Below are 22059 nucleotides of genomic sequence, written 5' to 3'. Positions count from 1 at the left end.
AAAAATGACTTCAGGTGTCTCCACCTTGTAAGTTTATTTCGATCGAATAGTAAATACACGTGATAAGTATGATTTTGATTGCACAGTAAATACAAGTGATAAGTACGATTTTGATTGCACAGTAAATACACGTGATAAGTACGATTTTGATTGCACAGTAAATACACGTGATAAGTACGATTTTGATTGCACAGTAAATACACGTGATAAGTACGATTTTTATTGCACAGTAAATACACGTGATAAGTACGTTTTCGATTGCACAGTAAATACATGTAATAAATACGCATCCGATTGCACAGTAAGCTGCGCCTTGTTGAACCCGCTCTGTATTTCCCTGGTTTAAACCTTCTTTTGTTAGAATATTTACCAGGAAGTTTAATTCACAGTCGACCTATTAGATGCTCTCTAGCAATGGAAATGAAAGCATGTTGGGGTAAGAAAAATGTATTTAAAAGCGCATGTATATATGTCTTAATTAGAATTAACTTTAATCTCATATTAAAACAAACTTGTTTCACTGCCTATGTACTTGTATACTACATTTACACCCCATCGTGGTGGTATCAAAGTCACACTCTGTTGTTAAATAACATAATACGCACCTGCAGTTATTTACATCTCATTCACTCCGACAGCACAAAACAGAAAACCGAAGCAGTTTAAAGAGACATGGTCACGATTCGAACTGAAAATTTTCTAATTTTAAATTTTCCATTTCTAATGCTGACAGTACTTAACTATTAAAGGTATTTCTAATGGTCAACCAAATTTGAATGTAGGTCGTTGAGTTACAACGATATACAAAGCTCGCAAGTCTTCGTTCTGTAAACAAGGTTCATGTTTTTGTTTACATATAGAATGTTAAATAGAAATTACTATATAGAAAACAAAAGATGTAACACCAGAAACTGTTTAATCGTGTTCATATCTAACTTGCAAATACTAAAAAAAAAATACTAGAAGCTATAATTTATGTAAACAAAAACAAGGCGCGATCCTTGTTTACATGACAAAGAATTGTGAGCACAATATCTCGTGTGTACCTCAACAACATATTTGAACATATGTTATTGCACACGTGCACCTTATACAAAAGGTTTGAACACAAGTTCTTTCAACTTACGGGGTCTCGCATGAAATACAATTGTCAATATACTAATTACTATGATAAATAAACAAAATGATTTCTTAGTTACATTAGATAAATAAATATACATGTATCATAGGTTAGTTATTTCAATAAAGCACGGTGTTAGGTAGTAGCAACTGTAAATCTTCCAGAATATCTGATGAAATTTTGAAAAGAGGAAAAATACGTTGGTTTATTTTAACATGTTGAGCTTCGTCTCCCCCATAGAAGTAAGTGACAATATATATTAGATAATTAAGTAAAATTTAAGAGACTTCCTAATAGTTCACTTCTAGCATGGCAATATTTGCTACATACAAAGAAAAATTAGTCCTCGGGTAAACCACACAAACAATGGAGACTTTTAATAATATTTTTTTTTTCTAAACGATGTTAAGTCCCCTATCCAACAACTGGCAGTCAATGCTGTTTTGCTGACCCTTAGAAATAACTTAGCTATGCAGTGTAAAGATTAAAAATGGAAAAATAAAATTTGAATTTTCTCAGCTCAAATTGTGGTCATGTCCCTATAAGCATTCAAAGACATTTTACAAAGGTAAATTAATAGATAAATAGATGAATAAATAAGTAAATGAATAAATACATAAATGAAAGTATATAGTAAAATTAATTGTATTTTCCGTTAACTTGTGTTCAGAGTACATGTAAAAATCCCTTAGAAAGTGATTTATTAACATAGTTTACAGATTTTTTTTTTCTAATTCATGCATTTTGATATTTTGTTTTAAGTACCATATATCGAGCTATGTTTGTAGCTTGACCTTTGCGCATGCACTTGTGAGATATTGCTCCTTTTATTACGTTTACATAAATGCAGATCACAATACAAAGGAAGGATTAAAAATAGTTTGTCACTTTTATGAGCTGGCGGAATGCCAAAGAATATAACGATACCTGAAACACTATTAGATCATTTGTTTCTACTATAAATCACCGAGTGGCAAAAGACAGCCACCAGAACATGCCGAAGTATTCACATTTACACTAAGCAGATAACAACAACATGTGAAATAAATTCTACATATTTAATTAGTCCCAGATTCATGCAGGTGTTTGCTTTAACAAAGTATCTCGGTACACCCTTTCATGATATAACCATCCCCACCCCTAGATGTAAGAACGGTATGAAGGGTGATTTTCTCAACATTATTACTCTATGTACTGTAAATTTGTAGATTCTTTCATACTTTATACAAATTACACGCATTAACAGCTGTTTGAGGAGAGGAGCCACCCCCTTCTAAAACTTTAGTAGCTATCATCCCGCCGATATTCGTGCTACAAAAATGATACTATTTGCCAATCTTTACCGGGGTATTCCAGAAAAATGGATTCCTTAAAATATACCCCATGCGACAAATACATTACGCCTATACAATTATTCATTTATTTTTCATCTTTGTACATATACCCCCTACTTTAAATACTTTAGATACCACATAGATGATCTATATAATAGGTTAAAGATAATAGGAAAACATATTTTTATGAATTATGCATAGGGTAATTTTAGTATTGGGATACAGTATATTTAAAAAATGCATTAAGGAATATCTGTTCAATTTTGTTATTTATCTTTTTTCTTTCAAGTTTTGTTTACTTTTCTGGTGTAAGCACTTGTTTATTGTTTTTTCTCTTTCTTTTAGGTATTTTATTCTTTTCCGGATTGGTGTTAAGGATTAATTCTGAGATCGTGAAGTAAGATATCTTTATCACGTAATTTTTCAGCATAGTATTTTACCAAGCTATCTATAGAACTGTATTTGTACTTCATCATCATCATCATCATCATCATGATCATCATGATCATCATTGTCATCATCATGATCATCATCATCATCATCGTCGTCGTCGTCGTTGTCATCCTCGGTTGTTTACGATTTAATTATTCATAAAATTTCACAAAAATTCTACAAAATTATTTACGTATTTAGCAGTTTGTTTGACTGTTTCTGAAGCTATATATATTGCAACAGTTGATGATTGATTGATTTTTGTAGACTAATATGCCTAGAGACAGCAATAAAATTTGGGATGAGTGATGTTGCCTGTGATATTACCGTACAAAAATTGCAGTCCTGGTTCGAAGGTAATTACTTTCATCTCAGGGTCCTGGTTTTCGAAAATGTCTTAGGACTGAGACATGTCTTAGGATGGTCTTAAGATTGTCATAAAAGTTGTAATAATCTAAAGAGTAAAAATCTTAAGTTGCGAATAGCACGAAACTGAACTGGATTGTTCTAGAGAAATGATATTTATAATTAGTGTGACACCAGTGACCTAGATAGTTCTAGAAGTTAGGTTTACTTGTCATCGACATTTCTGACCGAGATTGTTCTAGATACATGCTATTTTTAGTAGAAAGATTACGTAATAGTTGCATCATGGACTTTCAGGATTGTAATAGAAAATTCATTCCCATTATATATACACTGACATTCTTTGGATAAACACAGTTCTGGTTAGACACTTTTCTATTCATTTGGAGATTTATACTGGGAACTACGGTTTCGGATTATTGTTTTTTGTTTGTAGATTCTGTTTGGATTTATTGTTCAACTACTGCAAGTTAATAATTTGCCATTGTAACAATTTTCTTTCAATCGTTAATTGTTAATAAATCTTATTAATTTTTTAATTGTGTGGTTGTTTTTTTAAAGTAAATTCTGCTGCGCTATATTAAGGGTTTGCTGTGACTCATAACAAAATTGGGGGCTCGTTCGGGATAAGAAACAAAATATATCACATTCTGTCAAGATTTGTAGTTCATTTTTTTCTGAATAATTGAATTCTAATAGACAGAAGAATTTACATCTACCATGTTTTCGGTCACATATTTTCTTGATTCGCAAATGTTTAGGTATTCGATGCTGAGTTGAAAAGTTTAGCTGTCCGCTTCGGGTCAGAGATTAAATCTGCTATGCGTAAATAGGGTGTTTTTCTTGTGCTATAATTTGTATAACTTTGCTTCAGGTATTATTAGCCATCATGAGGCTGTGACAAACTTTCATATGAACATAGGGTCTTCACTTAAAAATCTAGATTTCTTCAAAATGAACCAAGTTAAACAACCTGTATTTTTTTCAGAAATGGAAGAAAATCAAAATCCTTCCCGAGATGCACATCTTCAATACCCATACAAACACTCCACAAAATAAGATGATCCTCACTTGAAAACTGTGGGAGGAGTTGGGCGGACAAATTATGTACCCTCCATAGAATATTAATTTCCAAATAGACCAAGTTCAACAACCTGTAATTTTCTCAAAAATTGTAGAAAATCAAAATCCATTCCGCATGCATATCTTCAATACCCATACAAAAACTCCACAAAATAAGAAGGTCCTCACTTGAAAACTGTGGGAGAAGTTGGGTGGACAAATTATATACCCTCCATAGAATATTAATTTTCAAATAGACTAAGTTCAACAACCTGTAATTTTCTCAAAAATTGTAGGAAATCAAAATCCATCCCACATGCACATTTTCAATACCCATACAAACACTCCACAAAATAAGAAGGTTCTCACTTGAAAACTGTGGGAGGAGTAGGGCGGACAAATTATGAACCCTCCATATAATAATTATTTCCAGATAAAGGGGCAAAACTCCTGGAAAAAAAGGTCGAAATGGATCAACATTGCAGTATGATCTAGAGTGACCCACAAAGAAGCTACATAGCAAGTTTCAGCATGATATTAGCTGCAATAATGTAGCCCTATCCAATTTTTTTTTATTCTGACGTTTTCGGGATAGGGCTACAATTCCATAGGATCTCCGTAATGGTGCAAAATAATTTTATGAATAACCGACAATAAACTCTGTGTATTAGTCCCAAATGTTGTTTACACCAAAAGGAGTACCAACTTTGTGCTCGGGCATGTCTAATAAAGGTGTTTTTCATTAAATATAATGTACAGCATGCAAAATTCTTCGTCTGCTCCGCCATGCTTGTTATCGCGAGATCTCGTAGGTGGATCTAATGAAAAGCCTAAACATTGACAATCAGCGCGAAAATGTAGTTACTCGAGCCACTTCGACAAAGAAAGGAAAATCATATTATTGCAGAAAGAATTTACACTCTGCTGTTCGGTTTTTAACTTGATATTAAATTCAAACCTTTTCAATATCGACGAAATAGCTTTCGCCTCCATACTTGATCATTGATGTAAATACTACCTTATATGGCATATGCAAATGACTTGACAACCGGAAGTTGAAACTTCAGTACATCAAACATGGCGCAAAAATATGAATCGAGAAATTGGAATTTATCGAAATTGTTGAAAACGGTAGAATAGAGCCTCACAAATCTAAAGTTGCAGGTTGTAAATTTATATATTGACTAAGAAACATAGAATATCATTTTATTTACGTAAAGAAAGTCAGCAAATGTTTAGAATGAGCGCAAATGTTGCGGGAGTGAATCACTCCCGCATTTGCACCATTACGGAGATCCTAAGGAGTTGTAGCCCTCTCCCTAAAAAAAAAAAAAAAAAAAAAAAAAAAAAAAAATCAGAGAGGGCTACATTATTGCAGCTAGCATGATATGTGAAAGGAAAATGAAATTATAAAGCGAAAACCCTGAAACGACGGACGGACAGACGGACGTACGTACATACATCGCTGTACCATAATACGTCCCGTCTAAAGACGGACGTATAAAAATTAAAAGTACAACAGAAATCTGAAGCCTTGCCTGTCAGAAATGAATTCGATGCAGCTAAAAATATCAGATTAGTTCCGAAATTTCAAGAAAAAGCATTTGATAAATATTTTCCTCAATTTGAAAAAGTTACCGAAAATTTGAAATGGCCACGGCAGTTTTGGTCCACTTTGTTACAAAGTGTTTTGGTTGGCAAAACAACCGATGTTTACTCAGCGCTGGCCATAGATGAAAGTTCAGATTACGACAAAGTCAAAGCCGCGATCTTAAAAGTTTACGAATTAGTACCCGAAGCGTACAGATAAAAAATCACAAAGTACAGAAGATTTGACAATCAAAGAAATGTAGAGTTTGCTAGAAAAAAAAAGGTTTATTAATTATTTGATCAGTGGCTGAGATCTAATAAAATAAATGTCGTTTTCAACAACTTTCGTCAGGGTGTTGAACTAGGCGTCATTGACGTTCCCTTACATAGAAAGTTATCTGAAATCAGATTTAATTACTGGACCAGTTATCTAAGTGGTCGACCTACTCTTCCTGCTCAAGGCTTTTCCCTGTTGTTAGACAACGATTTAGCTGGTGACAAAGCCGTACCAGATCCTGTAGTTTGTGAGAAAATCACTTCCAATTTCGCGTCCGATGAAAAATACGACGACCTATATCTAGCCTGTGCTATTACTAGATCAATGACCAGAGGGAAAGAGGTCGAGGCTGACCATGTTCAATCCATCGACACAGCTGGCTCATCTGATGAAATTGACCTCAGTTACACTTTCCTTTTTGATCTTGGTGGCAATTCACATGAAAAAAGACAGCCATATAACAGTGAGTCTCCACTGAAAGTCAGTGAGATTATGGTCCCAATATATAGTTATACCAGGGCAAGGACATCCTCCGTAGAGATCAGTTACTGTCCGAGCAAAATAAGGACCCTGATATTATTCAAATGAGCAAGAGGGCACTTTCATCAGAAGATGCCGCCAAAGTTTGGGAGTGTTTCCATACCAACGACGGGATCCTTATGTGAAAGTGGCGACTACCTGTTGCACTAACGGATGAAGTATGACGGGTCGTTCACCAGATAGTGTGCCAGTGATATAGCGTAGGGACTTCATGAGTTTGGTTCACAATACACCCATGGCAGGTCATTTAGGAGTCAATAAGACTTGTAACAGGATTTTGAGTCATTTCTATTGGCCTACATTAAGAAAGGATGTTTCTGAATTTTGCAAGTATTGTCATGTTTGTCAGATGGTATGTATAACTAATCAGAAAATTTCATAAATATGCCCCTTTACAACCCATTCCAGCATTTGAAGAAGCATTCAGTCGAATGTTAATAGATTGTGTAGGACCCTTGCAAAAACTAGTCAGGGAACCAGTATTTATCTACTATGAGGTGTAAGTCCACTCGATTCCCTGAAGCTATACATATTAGGAATATTAAGGCGAAAACCATAGTCGAGGCCCTAACCAAGTTTTCAGTTTCGTAGGAATGTCTAAGGCTATTCAGTCAGACCAAGGTTAAAATTTCATGTCAGGGTTGTTTCAACAGGTCATGCATGAGTTAGGTGTTAGATAGTACAATTCTACTGCTTATCATACCGAGTCTCTGGGGACACTTGAACGCTTCCATCAAACTCTCAGAACTATGATGAAAACATATTGCTATCAATAAGACAAAGTCTACGATGAAGGGGTTCACCTTGTTTTATTTGCTGCAAGAGAAGCAGTTCAAGAGTCTCTAGAATTGAGTTCCATTGAATAAGTGTTTGGCCATACAGTTAGACGTCCTATGAAATTGCTGAAAGAAAAATGGCTAACTGAAACTAGTGTTCTTAACCTTTTGGACCATGTATCTAATTTCAAAGAGAAACTTCATAATGCTTGTAAATTAGCACAATAAAATCTCAAGAGTTCTCAAGCCAAAATGAAAGTTTGGTATGACAAATATCCTAGGAACAGAGTTTTTAAATCAGGTGAACAGGGTCTTGTATTTTTACCCGTTCTTGGTCATCCTTTGCAGGCCAGGTATTATGATCCTTATGAAATTGAAAGCAAGCTTAGTGATGTGAACTATATAGTTAGTACACCTGACCGACGTAAAGAAAAACGAGTTTGTCACATTAACATGTTATGAAAGAGTATTTTGATAGGTGTGACCGAAATTCTGTAAAATCAGTTTCCACTTTAGCCAATGTTAAGACATTACAAAATTGTAATGAGAATGAAATTAGAGTAGAAAAGTGTGAAAAAGACTTCAACCAGAATATCCAATTAAAGAACTCGGAAATTCATGCCAATCTAGATAACAAACTTGGAAATTATAATATTCACCAAAGAGAAAAAATTCAACGGCCCATGGCTAATTATCCTCCAATCTTCTCGGATGTTCCACAAAAGACCAATGCCGCTTGTCATGATGTTATAGTTGGTGATGCTTTGTCCATCAAGCTGCATACATATCGTTTAAATCCATTGGAATCACAGTACTTGAGAATAGAAGTGCAATACATGTTGTACAATGACATTGAACCAAGTAAAAGTGACTGGAGCTCCCCTTACATTCTCGTACTAAACCTGATGGTACCTACAGATTATGTAATGACTTTAGAAAAGTGAATTCTGTCACAAAACAGACTCTTATCCGATTCCTAGAATTGATTACTGTATTGACAAAATCGGAAATACCAGGTTTGTCAGTAAATTTGACCTGTTAAAGGGTTACTGGCAAGTGTCATTGGCCGAAAGAGCCAAAGAAATCTTTGCATTTGTGATTCCAATACAAAATGATGCCGTTTGGTATGAAAAAAGAGGATGATTCATTCCCTTCTACATGACTTTCAAGGATGTGAAGTCTACATTGATGATTCTATCATCTACAGCGACACATTGGAGGAACAGTTCCAAATCATGGATATATTCTTCGATATTCTGGCAAAAGCAAATTTAACAGTGAATCTTGCAAAGAGTGACTTTTGTCTTGCTACTGTAGAGTGTTTAGGTCATAAAGTAGGTCAAGGTAATGTCAAGGTAATGTTACACCTATTTTGGCTCAAGTAGATGCTATTGCAAGGTTTCCGCTTCCTACAAACAAGAAAGAGTCAATAAGATTTTTGGGCATGCCATGTTTTTACAGGAAAGTTTGTCAAAGTATTTCTTCAACAGTTTGTCCACTTACCAACTTATTGCACAAGAGGGCTAAAGTATGGATACAGGAATACGACGTATCATTTTGTAAAATTAAGTCTGTTCTCATGAGTAGTCCTGTTCTAAGCAATTTAAGTTTACTGTAAATGCTAGTGATGTAGGAATCGGTGCGGCTATGTTTCAAGAACATAGTGACAATGTAGATAGAGTTGTTTCTTATTTTTCAAAGAAACTTACAAAAAGTCAGCAGAATTATTCATCCATTGAAAAAGAATGTCTTGCTTTGTTGTTAGCTTTACAGCATTTGATGATTATTTGAATGTTATTATACATCCAATTCTTGTGTTGTGGATCACAACCTCTCACTTTTTTGCATAAAATGTCAGACAAGAATAAAAGACTCACAAGATGAAGTTTATTATTACAAGAGTATAAAATTGATATCAAACATATCAGCGACAATGTTATAGCAGGTGCCTTTTCAAGAGTGTCTTGAGTATGTTGTGTTATTTCGTTGTTGCCTTGCTTGATGTGCATTGTATATTTGAATCTTCATTGTCATTCAAACTCTTTTAAGGGGGGAGGTGTTGTGTATAGTACTAAATTAAACTAGATTGTTCTAGAGAAATGATGTTTATAATTATTGTGACACCATGACCTGTGACCTAGATAGTTCTAGAAAGTTATGTTTACTTGTCATTGAAATATGTGATTGTTCAAGATACATGCTATTTTTAGTAGGAAGATTACGTAATGGGTTGCATCATGGTCTTTCAAGATTGTACATACTGGAAAATTCATTCCCATTATATATACACTGACATTCTTCAGATAAAAAAGTTCTGGTTAGACACTTTTCTATTCATTTGGAGTTTTATACTTGGAACTGCGGTTTTGGATTATTATTTTGTGTGTGTAGATTCTGTTTTAATTTATTGTTCAACTACCGTAAGTTAATATTTTGCTATTGTAACAATTTTCTTTCAGTTATCAATTGTTAAGAAATTTTATTTCTTGTTTAGTTACCTTTTTTAGTATATTCTGCTGCGCTATATAAGGGTTTGTTCTGACGCATAACACTTATTCTTTCTCACTTCATGTAGCAATATCATTCTCTACCCACAGTTCCGTGTAAGTGACACTTGCGTAATGCGCCCTCTGGTGAGTGTTAGCAATATCTGCAGCTCCTCGAACGTAAAGTTTGGATCTCATGGCATGACTTTTCAATAAAAAGTAATCTTCGTTGCTTTGATACAAAGGTGTCGTTAGATTTTCCGGATAAGCACGAATAAATGTTTGGCGGGCTTATTATTACGTGTGCTTGATATAACAATATATGTACATTTCAACCATGGGCGTCTTTATTCACACGTAAACAAGCAAGTAATAGAAAGAGGTAAATATTCACACGTTAAAAAACCGCTAATTTTTTTTTATTAACAAACAACATAGGTACATGCATATTCAAATTAATTTATTTAATTCAGTCTGAAATATTGCTTGTCTTATTTCTCGATTCAAATTGTATAGGAAAAAATGTACATAAATATTTATTTTCACTTCCCATGTCATGAAAAAAATATTTGATAATTTCTATAATCCCATGCAATTTAAGTTGATGGATTTTTTTAATTTTGCAAATGTATTTCATCTTTTGAAATAAATTATAAAAATGTCCGTCAATGCTATAATACTTTTTCGTCCATAAAATGATGTAAATAAAAGAATAATTGACCATCTTAAGTCTTATTTTGTCCATCGTCGGTTTTAGGAAAAAGAAGTCCAACCGACCATGGGTTTCCAACGATGAACTTTGTTAGGATAATTTTAAGACATCTTTGATTTACAATTTTTGATTGTCCCACGATAATCCTAAGACTGTTCTAAGATTTGTCATAAAATATATTTTAAGATCAATCATATTATACTTTCGAAAACAAGGCCCAGTTATCGTTTGTAAGAATCACATATATTACATCAGATCACCCCCCCCCCCCGATTGCTTGGTCTAAATTCTGCAAACATTTACATTTAGAACCTCCACACGGATTTCCTTGTGAGGAACAATGTTCATTATCAGTGACGCTGGATGATGATGTATCCGTTGCGGTGAGCAAATTACGGTTTCAAGTACACGGTGATTTAAAAAGGACGCTGAACCTAAACAGGAAGTGTCTAGTTGATGATACTGTTGAGGTAATAGTGGACTGCTCACCTAGTGCGTTCAAAGGTATGTATTTGTTAATCAAGTCGTCTGACACTAGAAACTAGTGATGTATGTTTGTGATTTATCAGCTTGCAAATCTAGGCAGGCTTCTGACAAATACGTTGATGTTACAGAGGTTTCACCAATCTCGTTTAAAGTCAGCATTTCGCAAACATTTTATGATGGTTATACAGTGTAAGATATGATTTACAAATACAATCGGTTATTACGATAGGTCGAATAGTGTCTGACGTATTTTGTACCAATTGTTAGGCTGTTCTTTACAAACTACTTTTAACGGATAACTCTGTTTACCTGATCAAGCTATAGGGCTCTCGGTGGGTGTGACCGGTCAAAAGGGAATGCTTACTCCTCCTAGGCACATGATCTAATCCCTGGTATATCCAGGGTTCCGTGTCTGCCCTACCCTGTTTGTATTCTTTTTAAAAATTATGATCTTCATCACTATTTGTTATTTTCACCTTTTCATACTTCTCCAACCAAACTATTCAATCATTTATTAGAGAGATTAATTCACGATATCCTCAAAAATTGTATTTTTCACTTTATCAAATAACCAAAATTTAGCGTCTAATGTGTTTTTATAAAAAAAGTTTCACAAAAATGAAGATTATACATGTATATTATGACAAAAGTGGCATGAAGTCTTCGGTTTGTATCTTATTCCATCTCTTTGTTTAAGTGAAAGTAAAATTCGCGATGCCTCAAGAATTTCTGAAAAAAATTGTCGTATATAACAAAAACAAAACCAAATATCCATACGTCAAACGATCAACATGATGCCAATCTAAAAAAATCAAAATAATTTCATACAAATCGGAAATTTGAATTTTCTTTAAATTTCATAAACGCACCCTTGCAACAGTCTTCTTTCAAATTGGATGACGAGGGTAGGCGATACGATACTTTAATGGCAATATGTTGTGCCAATACATGAACCAATTGATTTGATGCCACCGAATTTTATTAGGTATAGTACATGTATATATTTAGAAATTCAGTTCTGCAATGGATCAGCGAAAGGCAGTCTTTATAGTTTGGTAATGCTAATCTTTTTTAAATGCAACGTTGACAATATTTTATACAAAAAAGTAACGCATTCATTTTTTATTAATTTAACCAAGCTTATTCTGGACTCATCTGCTCAGAAGACATGGAATGTGGAAAATCCAATGCGTATTGCTCCACGTATGGAGACACGGGGCGATGCATGTGTGACAATGGATTTCTACTAATCAATGGATATTGTAGAAAAGGTTAGATTACAAGTAATATCTATGAAGATGAAAAGCAGCTTCATTGATAGATTTAGAGTCACTGGTTAATGTACATATTTGCAATTAGTATGCATATGTAACTAATATGTAACTAGTATGAATATGTAATTAGTATGAATATGTAACTAGTATGGATATGTAATTAGTATGAATATGTAATAAATATTAGTATGTAATTAGTATGATTATGTAATAAGTATGAATATGTAATTATGATATGAGCATGTAATCAATATATACTACTCAAAATTTGATAAGGATCATAGATATTTTTCTATTTAAAAAAATCAATAACTGCATAACTGGCAATATTGTGTCTAAGTGAAATCAAAAACGTCTTCAACAAACTTGCACGTGCATTTCACGCCATGGGAAATGCGTTTCTCATCACAGTTTATGCTTTTGCTACCATTGCACGATTTTCACTCAGGCATCGGTGTCTGATTCTTTCTAAAATTTCAAACTCACTTGAGTGTTTACACTACGTTTATCAACACAATGCCCCCTCAATTTGTAAAGCGTTGCCTGACGACAGAACAACTGGGCATATGTATTGGAATGCTTGACGCTGGCTATTCACAACGTGACGTTGCAAATGCCCTAAACGTCAGCCAGAGCGTTGTAAACAAGGCCTGGAACCGACAGCAAACTTTTGGTACAGCAGCACACCGACATGGGGGTGGTCGTCAGAGGTCGACAAACCAACGCCAAGACCATTTTGTGGCTCTTCAGACACGACAGCATCCCTTCTGGACAGCAACCAGCCTACGTAACGACCTCCTGAACGCCTCGGGGGTGAATGTGTCCACTCAAACGATACGGAATCGGCTTCACAATGCAGGTCTCAACCCGGGAAGGGCATGTGTTCGAGTCCCTCTGACTGTTTGACACCGGCGGGAGCGATTGGACTGGGCTGAAAATCATGTCACTTGGACACAGAACGATTGGGTTCAAGTTCTATTTACCGATGAGTCCAGGTATTGTTTGGACTTTACAGACAGGAGGCACCGAGTGTGGCGACGACAACGTGAACATTTCCATGATGCCAACATCTTTGAACATGACCGTTATGGTGGTGGTTCCATCATGGTCTGGGGTGAAATCAGCAGGGATGGAAGAAGAGATCTCCATGTCCTGGAGAGAGGAACAATGACGGGGTGCGGTACCGGGATGAGATCGTCGATGTTTACGTCAGACCCTACGCTGGTGCTGTTGGCCATGAGTTCATCCTGATGGATGATAACGCCCGTCCTCATCGCGCCAGGGTGGTGGAACAGTACCTTCAGTAAGAGACAATTGTCCGTATGGACTGGCCAGCGCGCTCGCCGACTTGAACCCGATTGACCATGTATGGAACATGCTGCAGGTTGCCTTTTCACGCCGTAGAGCACAACCCACGACTTTGGCAGAGCTCGGAAACGCCCTCGTGGGAGAGTGGAACAACCTTCCCATTGGAAACATCCGGGTGCTTATTGACAGCATGGCTCGACGTTGTCAAGCCGTCATTGACGCAAGGGAAGGCCATACCCGGTATTGACACTTCATTGACTAAGTGTCATGATGGACTATCCCCCAAAACTGTGTAATTCTTTCTCTGGTTTGCTGTTAACTTTTTGTAATGAAATGCCTTTTGGTGTTGTTATCAAATTTCAAGCATTCCATATTGATAAAAGTGCATGCCGTTCATGAATTTTCATTCATAACCTGAGAAAACACGTTTCTGAGTCAAATTTATGTCTTTTGTTATGTTAGTGGTAAATTACACACATATAACCTAGTGATCCTTATCAAATTTTGAGTAGTATATAGATGTAAAACTTATACGGTATCTATTTTGATGCACCAGATGCGCATTTCGACAAATAATGTCTCTTCAGTGATGCTCAACCGAAATATTTGAAATCCGAAATAACAATGAAAGTTTAGAGCTATTATAGGGAAAAACAGTGTGCCAAAAAAGTGGAGTCAAATTCGTCTAAGGATAAGAGCTATGCGTGAGGGAGATAATATGAGTAACAAAACTTCACAAAAACTGCATTTTTGCTGCGTTAAACAGTACCAGATTCTTTTTTATGTTACCAGTTGGTTTGATTATCGGCGACCACTGTGATATAAACGAGCAGTGCACGGGTTCAGCGAATTCCGGAAACTGTTTAATGAGCAAATGTGACTGTCGATCCGGATATTACAGGAGTGGTTCAAACTGCTACCCAAGTAAGTCAACACATTTGTGTATTGCAAACAAAGTTTAAATTGGATCACAATCATTGAACCTTCCCAACATCTTCAATGCAAGGTGAAGATAACGAACAGTGATTAATCTCACAACTCCTATAAGCATTACAAAATATATAGTTGGGCAAACACGGACCCCTGGATACACCAGAGGTGGGATCAGGTGCCGAGGAGGAGGAAGCATCCCCCGTTGACCGGTCACACCCGCCGTGAGCCCTATATCCTGATCAGGTAAACGGAGTTATCCGCAGTCAAAATCAGTGTGCCAAGAACAGCGTAACAATCGGTACAAAACACGTCAGACAGCATTTGACCCAATGCGAGGTTGTACTGACGAACTAGATCGTTATATCAACCACAGAACTTGCGAAATGCTGACTTCAATCGAGACTGTTGAAACTCTTGTACTATCAACTTGTTTGTCAGTAGCTTACCTCGATTTAAAAACTGACTATACGCAGAACAAGCTCTTGCATATCGAATCAGTTGAGATACATAAACACCATATGCAGGTGATAATGGAATATTGCTACATAAATATGGGAAGTTGACGATGGAGAAGCTGAAATCATCCCGTTTGTCATACAGTTGAGTTGTCAGTTTGCCATTAATGTCTACTTTCAATAAGATATCTACATATGAAGCAGAAGTGGACGACTCTGTGGTGTCCTTTATTTCGAGCTCACAGGGATATATCAAATCGACAAATGAATGAAAGCTATTATTGTTAATAGACAAAACGTCATCGATATATCTAAATGTCGAATTGAAGGCCACAGCGAGAGATTTTTAGCTCACCTGAGCTGAAAGCTCAAGTGAGCTTTTCTGATCACCCGTATTCCGGCGTCCGTCCGTCTGTCCGTCCGCCTGTTCGTCTGTAAACTTTTCACATTTTCAACTTCTTCTCAACAACCACTGGGCCAATTTCAACCAAAATTGGCACAAAACATCCTTAGGTAAAGGGAATTCTAAATTGTTAAAATAAAGGGCCAGGCCACCTTCCAAGGGGAGATAATCAAGAAAAGGTAAAAATAGGGTAGGGTCATTAAAAACTCTTCTTCTCAAGAACCACTGGGTCAGAAAAGATGAAATTTATAGATAAACTTCATTAGGTAGTGCAGATTCTAAATTGTTAAAATCATGGCCCCCGGGGGTAGGATGGGGTCACAATAGGGGATCAAAGTTTTACATACAAATATATAGGGAAAATCTTTAAAAATCTTCTTCTGAAGAACCACTAAGCCAGAAAAGCTGAGATTTATATGAAAGCTTTTTTGTATAATGCAGATTCTAAATTGTTAAAATCATGGCCCCCGGGGGTCGGATGGGGCCACAATAGGAGGTCAAAGTTTTACATACAAATATATAGGGAAAATCTTTAAAAATCTTCTTCTCAAGAACCACTGAGCCAGAAAAGCTGAGATTTATATGAAAGCTTTTTTGTATAATGCAGATTCTAAATTGTTAAAATCATGGCCCCCGGGGGTCGGATGGGGCCACAATAGGGGGTCAAAGTTTTACATACAAATATATAGGGAAAATCTTTAAAAATCTTCTTCTCAAGAACCACTGAGCCAGAAAAGCTGAGATTTATATGAAAGCTTTCTTATATAATGCAGATTCTAAATTGTTAAAATCATGGCCCCCGGGGGTAGGATGGGGTCACAATAGGGGATCAAAGTTTTACATACAAATATATGGGGAAAATATTTAAAAATCTTCTTCTCAAGAACCACTAAGCCAGAAAAGCTGAGATTTATATGAAAGCTTTCTTATATAATGCAGATTCTAAATTGTTAAAATCATGGCCCCCGGGGGTTGGATGGGGCCACAATAGGGGATCAAAGTTTTACATACAAATATATAGGGAAAATCTTTAAAAATCTTCTTCTCAAGAACCACTGAGCCAGAAAAGCTGAGATTTATATGAAAGCTTCCTGATATAGTACAGATTCTAAATTGTTAAAATCATAGCTCCCTGGGGTAGGATGGGGCCACAATAGGGGATCAAAGTTTTACATACAAATATATAGGGAAAATCTTTAAAATTCTTCTTCTCAAGAACCACTGAGCCAGAAAAGCTGAGATTTATATGAAAGCTTCCTTATATAATATAGATTCTAATTGTTAAAATCATGGCCCCCGGGGGTTGGATGGGGCCACAATAGGGGATCAAAGTTTTACATACAAATATATAGGGAAAATCTTTAAAATTCTTCTTCTCAAGAACCACTGAGGCAGAAAAGCTGAGGTTTATATGAAAGCTTCCTTATATAATGCAGATTCTAAATTGTTAAAATCATGGCCCCCGGGGGTCGGATGGGACCACAATAGGGGATTAAAGTTTTACATACAAATATATAGGGAAAATCTTTAAAATTCGTCTTCTCAAGAACCACTAAGCCAGAAAAGCTGAGATTTATATGAAAGCTTCCTTATATAATGCAGATTCTAATTGTTAAAATCATGACCCCCGGGGGTCGGATGGGGCCACAATAGGGGATCAAAGTTTTACATACAAATATATAGGAAAAATCTTTAAAAGTCTTCTTCCCAAGAACCACTGAGTCAGAAAAGCTGAGATTTATATGAAAGGTTCCTGATATAGTACAGATTCTAAATTGTTAAAATCATGACCCCCGGGGATCGGATGGGGCCACAATAGGGGGGCATCAAAGTTTTACATACAAATATATAGGGAAAATCTTTAAAAATCTTCTCAAGAACCACTGAGCCAGAAAAGCTGAGATTTATATGAAAGCTTCCTGATATAATGCAGATTCTAAATTGTTAAAATCATGCCCCCCGGGGGTCGGATGGGGCCACAATAGGGGATCAAAGTTTTACATACAAATATATAGGGCAAATCTTTAAAAATCTTCTCCTCAAGAACCACTAAGCCAGAAAAGCTGAGATTTATATGAAAGCTTCCTTATATAATGCAGATTCTAAATTGTTAAAATCATGGCCCCCGGGGGTCGGATGGGGCCACAATAGGGGGTCAAAGTTTTACATACAAATATATAGGGAAAATCTTTAAAAATCTTCTTCCCAGAACCACTAAGCCAGAAAAGCTGAGATTTATATTAAAGCTTTCTGATATAGTGCAGATTCAGGTTTGTTAAAATCATGCCCCCCCCCCCCCCCCCCCCCCCCCCGGGGGGGGGGGGGGGTAGGATGGGGCCACAATAGGGGATCAAAGTTTTACATACAAATATATAGGGAAAATCTTTAAAAATCTTCTTCTCACATTTACATGAAAGCTTTCTGACATAGTGTAGATTCAAGTTTGCAAAAACCATGGCTTCCAGGGGTAGGTTTGGGGCCATAATAGGGACTACGGTTTTACATGCAAATAGATATGGAAAATCTTCTGATATGGACCAAGGTGACTCAGGTGAGCGATGTGGCCCATGGGCCTCTTGTTTCTTCTCGCGTAGAAATTTTTGAATAAATTCTGCTTCATATGAATATAGAAACCGGTCAGCTAACAAAGGAGCACATTTCGTTCCCATGATAATTCAATGCCAAATTGAACCCCCAGTAGAAATGAGAATATGGATGTGTGATCTTTGGTATAAAACTATTGACTTTAATTTTACTTGTGTTGAACTAGGCAGTTTCTACTTACATTATGCCCCTTTTTATCACAGACCCTGTACCTAGCGAATGTGCAATATTTACTTCTGTAGGAGATAGTTTCGATAATGTACCACGGCAGGAGCGTTTTTCACACTACATATTACATAATTATGTAAAGTATATATTATAGGTCATGTTTGGTTGGTTGTATATTGTTTAAAGTCTCGCTGAAGAATTTTTCACTCTTATCTGTCATTTCTACAATTTCCTAAATCGTACAATGATTATTCTAAATCGTACAGACGACTTTTTTAAATCGTAGAAACATCTTTTGCAAATCGTGGAAACGACGTTTTATATCGTAGAAACGATTTATTCTATTTTTTTCTGCTAGGTTAAAATGGCAAAAAGATGGTAAAAAATCAAAACAATAAACTCATTTTGTATTTCTTTCAAAACTTTAACTAGTGTTTAGTTTGTTGACGCAGCTGACTTGAAAAAGGGTTTTTGAAATCTCATTGACGATTGATGACATTGGACTAATATTACATTGATTTAGATTAATCAACAACATTGGATCAGTGATTTTAGTGAACAAAGAGTTTTTGTAATTGCAGTGTTTCTAATTCATTCTTGGAAGTGAAGGAGGAGGGGGGGGGGGTGGCTTCTTCCGACACTTTGATGATTGGATATGTTCTTTATTGTTACGTCTACACCTTTTATTTGATAATTGGTTTTGACTGATTGTCGTTCGTCGTCATGCGTCGTGCGTTAATAATTGGTTATTTTTAAGTTCTTCTTGATAACTGCCATTCCAATTCGTTTCAAATTTGGTATGAAGCATCTTTGGGACAGGGTGGGGGGAGCATACTGGTAAATTTATGGACTTCTGCACCCTTGGGATCCTAGGGATGGGACCAAAACTGCCAAAAAGTCGACATATATTCAAAAATGTTCTTCTCTACAACCACACAAGGACCTCTTGAAGTTTGCTGATATTGTGTGGACTCTAAATGCATATTTAGGAATAACAGAAAAGGATTTACAAAAATGGTGAATTTCATAACTCAGGGTTTTGACTCTAGGATGGGTTTTATTAAAGCCTTTCATCAGGGTTGAGGGCATTTCAGTTTTAAGAACAAATCTTGTTTTATACTGTTGCTGAACATTAGAATATAACTTAGATATTCAGAATATGATTTATTTCTAGATTTCATAGTGCCTGGGGGTATACCACTTTTCACTAGTACTCAGGTGACCGAAAAGGCCGGTGGGCTTTTTTGTTGTACACAGTATTTTCTGGTACTTGTATTAATTTGTTTATCGCGTTTCAGATTAAGATATCTGGTGATTTCTTTTTCAATAGAATTGACATCGAGCTCTAGTTTGAAGTCGATATAGAAATAAGTTAGATTTTAGATTTGTATTGTTATAAAGATTCAAATGAATATTTTACGTTATATTGTACTTCATGTTATCTATATATAAACAAGAGAACAACCCAAGGAATATTGAAATAGGGATGACCTCAAAAGGGGTTAAACGTTGTAGCTAGATGTACATATATAATGGTATATCAAGCCAGCGACATTCACTTAATGTTTATAGATATCATTCCATATGATTTAAAGATTTTAGTTAGGGACGTTAAACAGGATACAATTAATCAATTCATCTGTCTATCAGAATCAATGATAGAAGTTTACTTTAATCTGACAGAAAAATCACGAATGGTCGTAGCAAATGAAGTCTGATATCCGAACACGCATTATTTTATGCTCTTCGTAATGAAATCGTACACTGTTACAATTACCATCTCCTTACTGTATTCGAGTTCTGATTCCAGCTTTTCTTTGTCATAAATTTCGGTCTCCTTTTAATTGATAATTGATTTTGATTGGTTCTATGATATGTACGATATGACCTTCTCAAACATGCTTTTCATGACATTCTCCCTTGTTTTAAAAAAGGACAGAAAAATGGATTTCCGATTTGCATAAAAAAGGCCTAAAGCAAATTAAACAACGTACATAGAATGGCTTGTTCTTCACGCATATCTTCAACATTGAATGTATATTAATTTGTATTGCAGATGAAGCTTCTCTCGGCCAATTTTGCATTGATGACACGCAATGTTCTCGGTCAACCGACAACAGCTGCTGTAACGCTGGGTTGTGTGCATGTTGCCTGGGGTTTATTCAGCATGGTTTACTGTGTAAGTCAAACATAATTCTAAATCAGATAAATACAACTCTGACTAAACTTTCAAACGCTAAAATGAAAAGAGGAAAAAAAAAATGGTTGACAAGAGACATTTTATTATATCGGTAGAAGACCAATCTCTGAAGCTTACAAAAAGCGTGAGACGATTACATGAATCGAAAGAGGGATGAGATAGACTGGGAATTCACACATTTCAGAGAAATTATTGCCACCAAAAAAAAAATTATGAAAAGGGGTGGGTGGGTGGGTGGGTAGTAATATCCATACTTCATGTGCCTGTGAAACAACTTCGAGTTCTGTGTTCTCGGTGTAGATTTCACACCCAAGTCTTTCTGAACGTTGGATCATTTAAACAAAAGTATATAGAAATACCTGACTTTCTACATTAGAGTTGAATGTAAGCACATTGAATATTTTGACGGCTAAAACCCGCAGTTGTTAGTATATACAAATACACATTTGCGTCAGGCTGGTCTCTTTTGACGTCATCAAGCAAAGGCGATAAATCATCTTATAATATTTGATACTTTACACCACAGCAACATTTGACGGTCTGCAGCGCCTGTTACCTTACGATTTTTTTTGAATGACTTCTTTACATATGTTAAGTAATACGCAACTTCCGAAATATCAGCTCTTCTGTGATAGAGGTACGTTCAGTGTTCTGTTGAACGCTTGGGTGGGTACAAGACGTATACATATACTATAGACTAGCTATGTAAATACGGATGAAAGTAATGAAAGTATATATTTTGTTGATATCAGCCTTTGGTATACATTAAACAGACCATATGGAGAATATTTGATTGAATTAGGCCATTAAATTAAATATTAAATTATTTTTTATTTCCTCCTTTGCATGAGTGATATTTAATCAAAGAAAAATGGTTATTATCGGTTTTTGTTTAAACTATTTTATTATTAGATACTATTAAACTTACTAATATTGTGTGTCCCTGCAGTTAGGGTGGTTGCATGATGTCTGATAATCGACCTTTAGGCAACATATGAAGGCAGCGATAAGCATTTGTACCCACCACTTGTGGACGATAGTACGTTTTGCGTCTCACTGTTCGTGAGAGTTCTACAAATGGAAAGAACTATTAAAACTCGGAAATTGCGTATTAAAGAAGAACTCATTTTCGTGGAAAACAAGTTTTTTTTTGAAAATCGTCTCCTATGACCTTTAACCGAGACTGTTCAAATCTCTTTAACATTAACTTAATTAAATTAAGGTAGCTATTGATAGCTTGCCCCCAAAAAACCACTCATTGAATTTTTTTCAATTTTATTTATTATGATATTTGGACTTTATCCTAAAACATATTAAAAAACCAACAAAAGTAATCAGGTTAATTTTTTTTTTAGGAAAGCGAGATTGAAATCCCCTCTTTTGCAGCCCCAAAAGACAAACAATGCCAAAATTGAGCAAATTAACACAGCAGCCAATAAAAATTTCATTGACACCAGAAATATTGTTTGTCATATATAGTTATGTAAATTAAACACAAACAGATAAAAAAAATCAACATTAATTAGAAATTCA

The 22059-nt window shown here is 35.6% G+C and overlaps 1 protein-coding gene across 1 annotated transcript in view; it reads left to right on the top strand.

Moving 5' to 3' along the window:
• Positions 1-346: 346 nt before the first annotated feature.
• Positions 347-22059, top strand: part of LOC125653795 (uncharacterized) — a 30844-nt gene continuing 9131 nt past the window's right edge. Inside the window, exons 1-7 of the mRNA XM_056145201.1 lie at positions 347-436; positions 2800-2851; positions 3154-3242; positions 11005-11199; positions 12321-12452; positions 14556-14687; positions 20383-20505. Coding sequence (XP_056001176.1) covers positions 415-436; positions 2800-2851; positions 3154-3242; positions 11005-11199; positions 12321-12452; positions 14556-14687; positions 20383-20505 — 745 coding nt within the window. The 5' untranslated portion in view covers positions 347-414. The remainder of the gene's footprint in view (positions 437-2799; positions 2852-3153; positions 3243-11004; positions 11200-12320; positions 12453-14555; positions 14688-20382; positions 20506-22059) is intronic.

This window comes from Ostrea edulis, chromosome 7, assembly GCF_947568905.1.
Source record: "Ostrea edulis chromosome 7, xbOstEdul1.1, whole genome shotgun sequence".
NCBI classification, from domain to species: Eukaryota; Metazoa; Mollusca; class Bivalvia; order Ostreida; family Ostreidae; genus Ostrea; species Ostrea edulis.
Note: the sequence above shows the minus strand (reverse complement) of the source record. Positions and strands in the feature narration are given on the sequence as shown.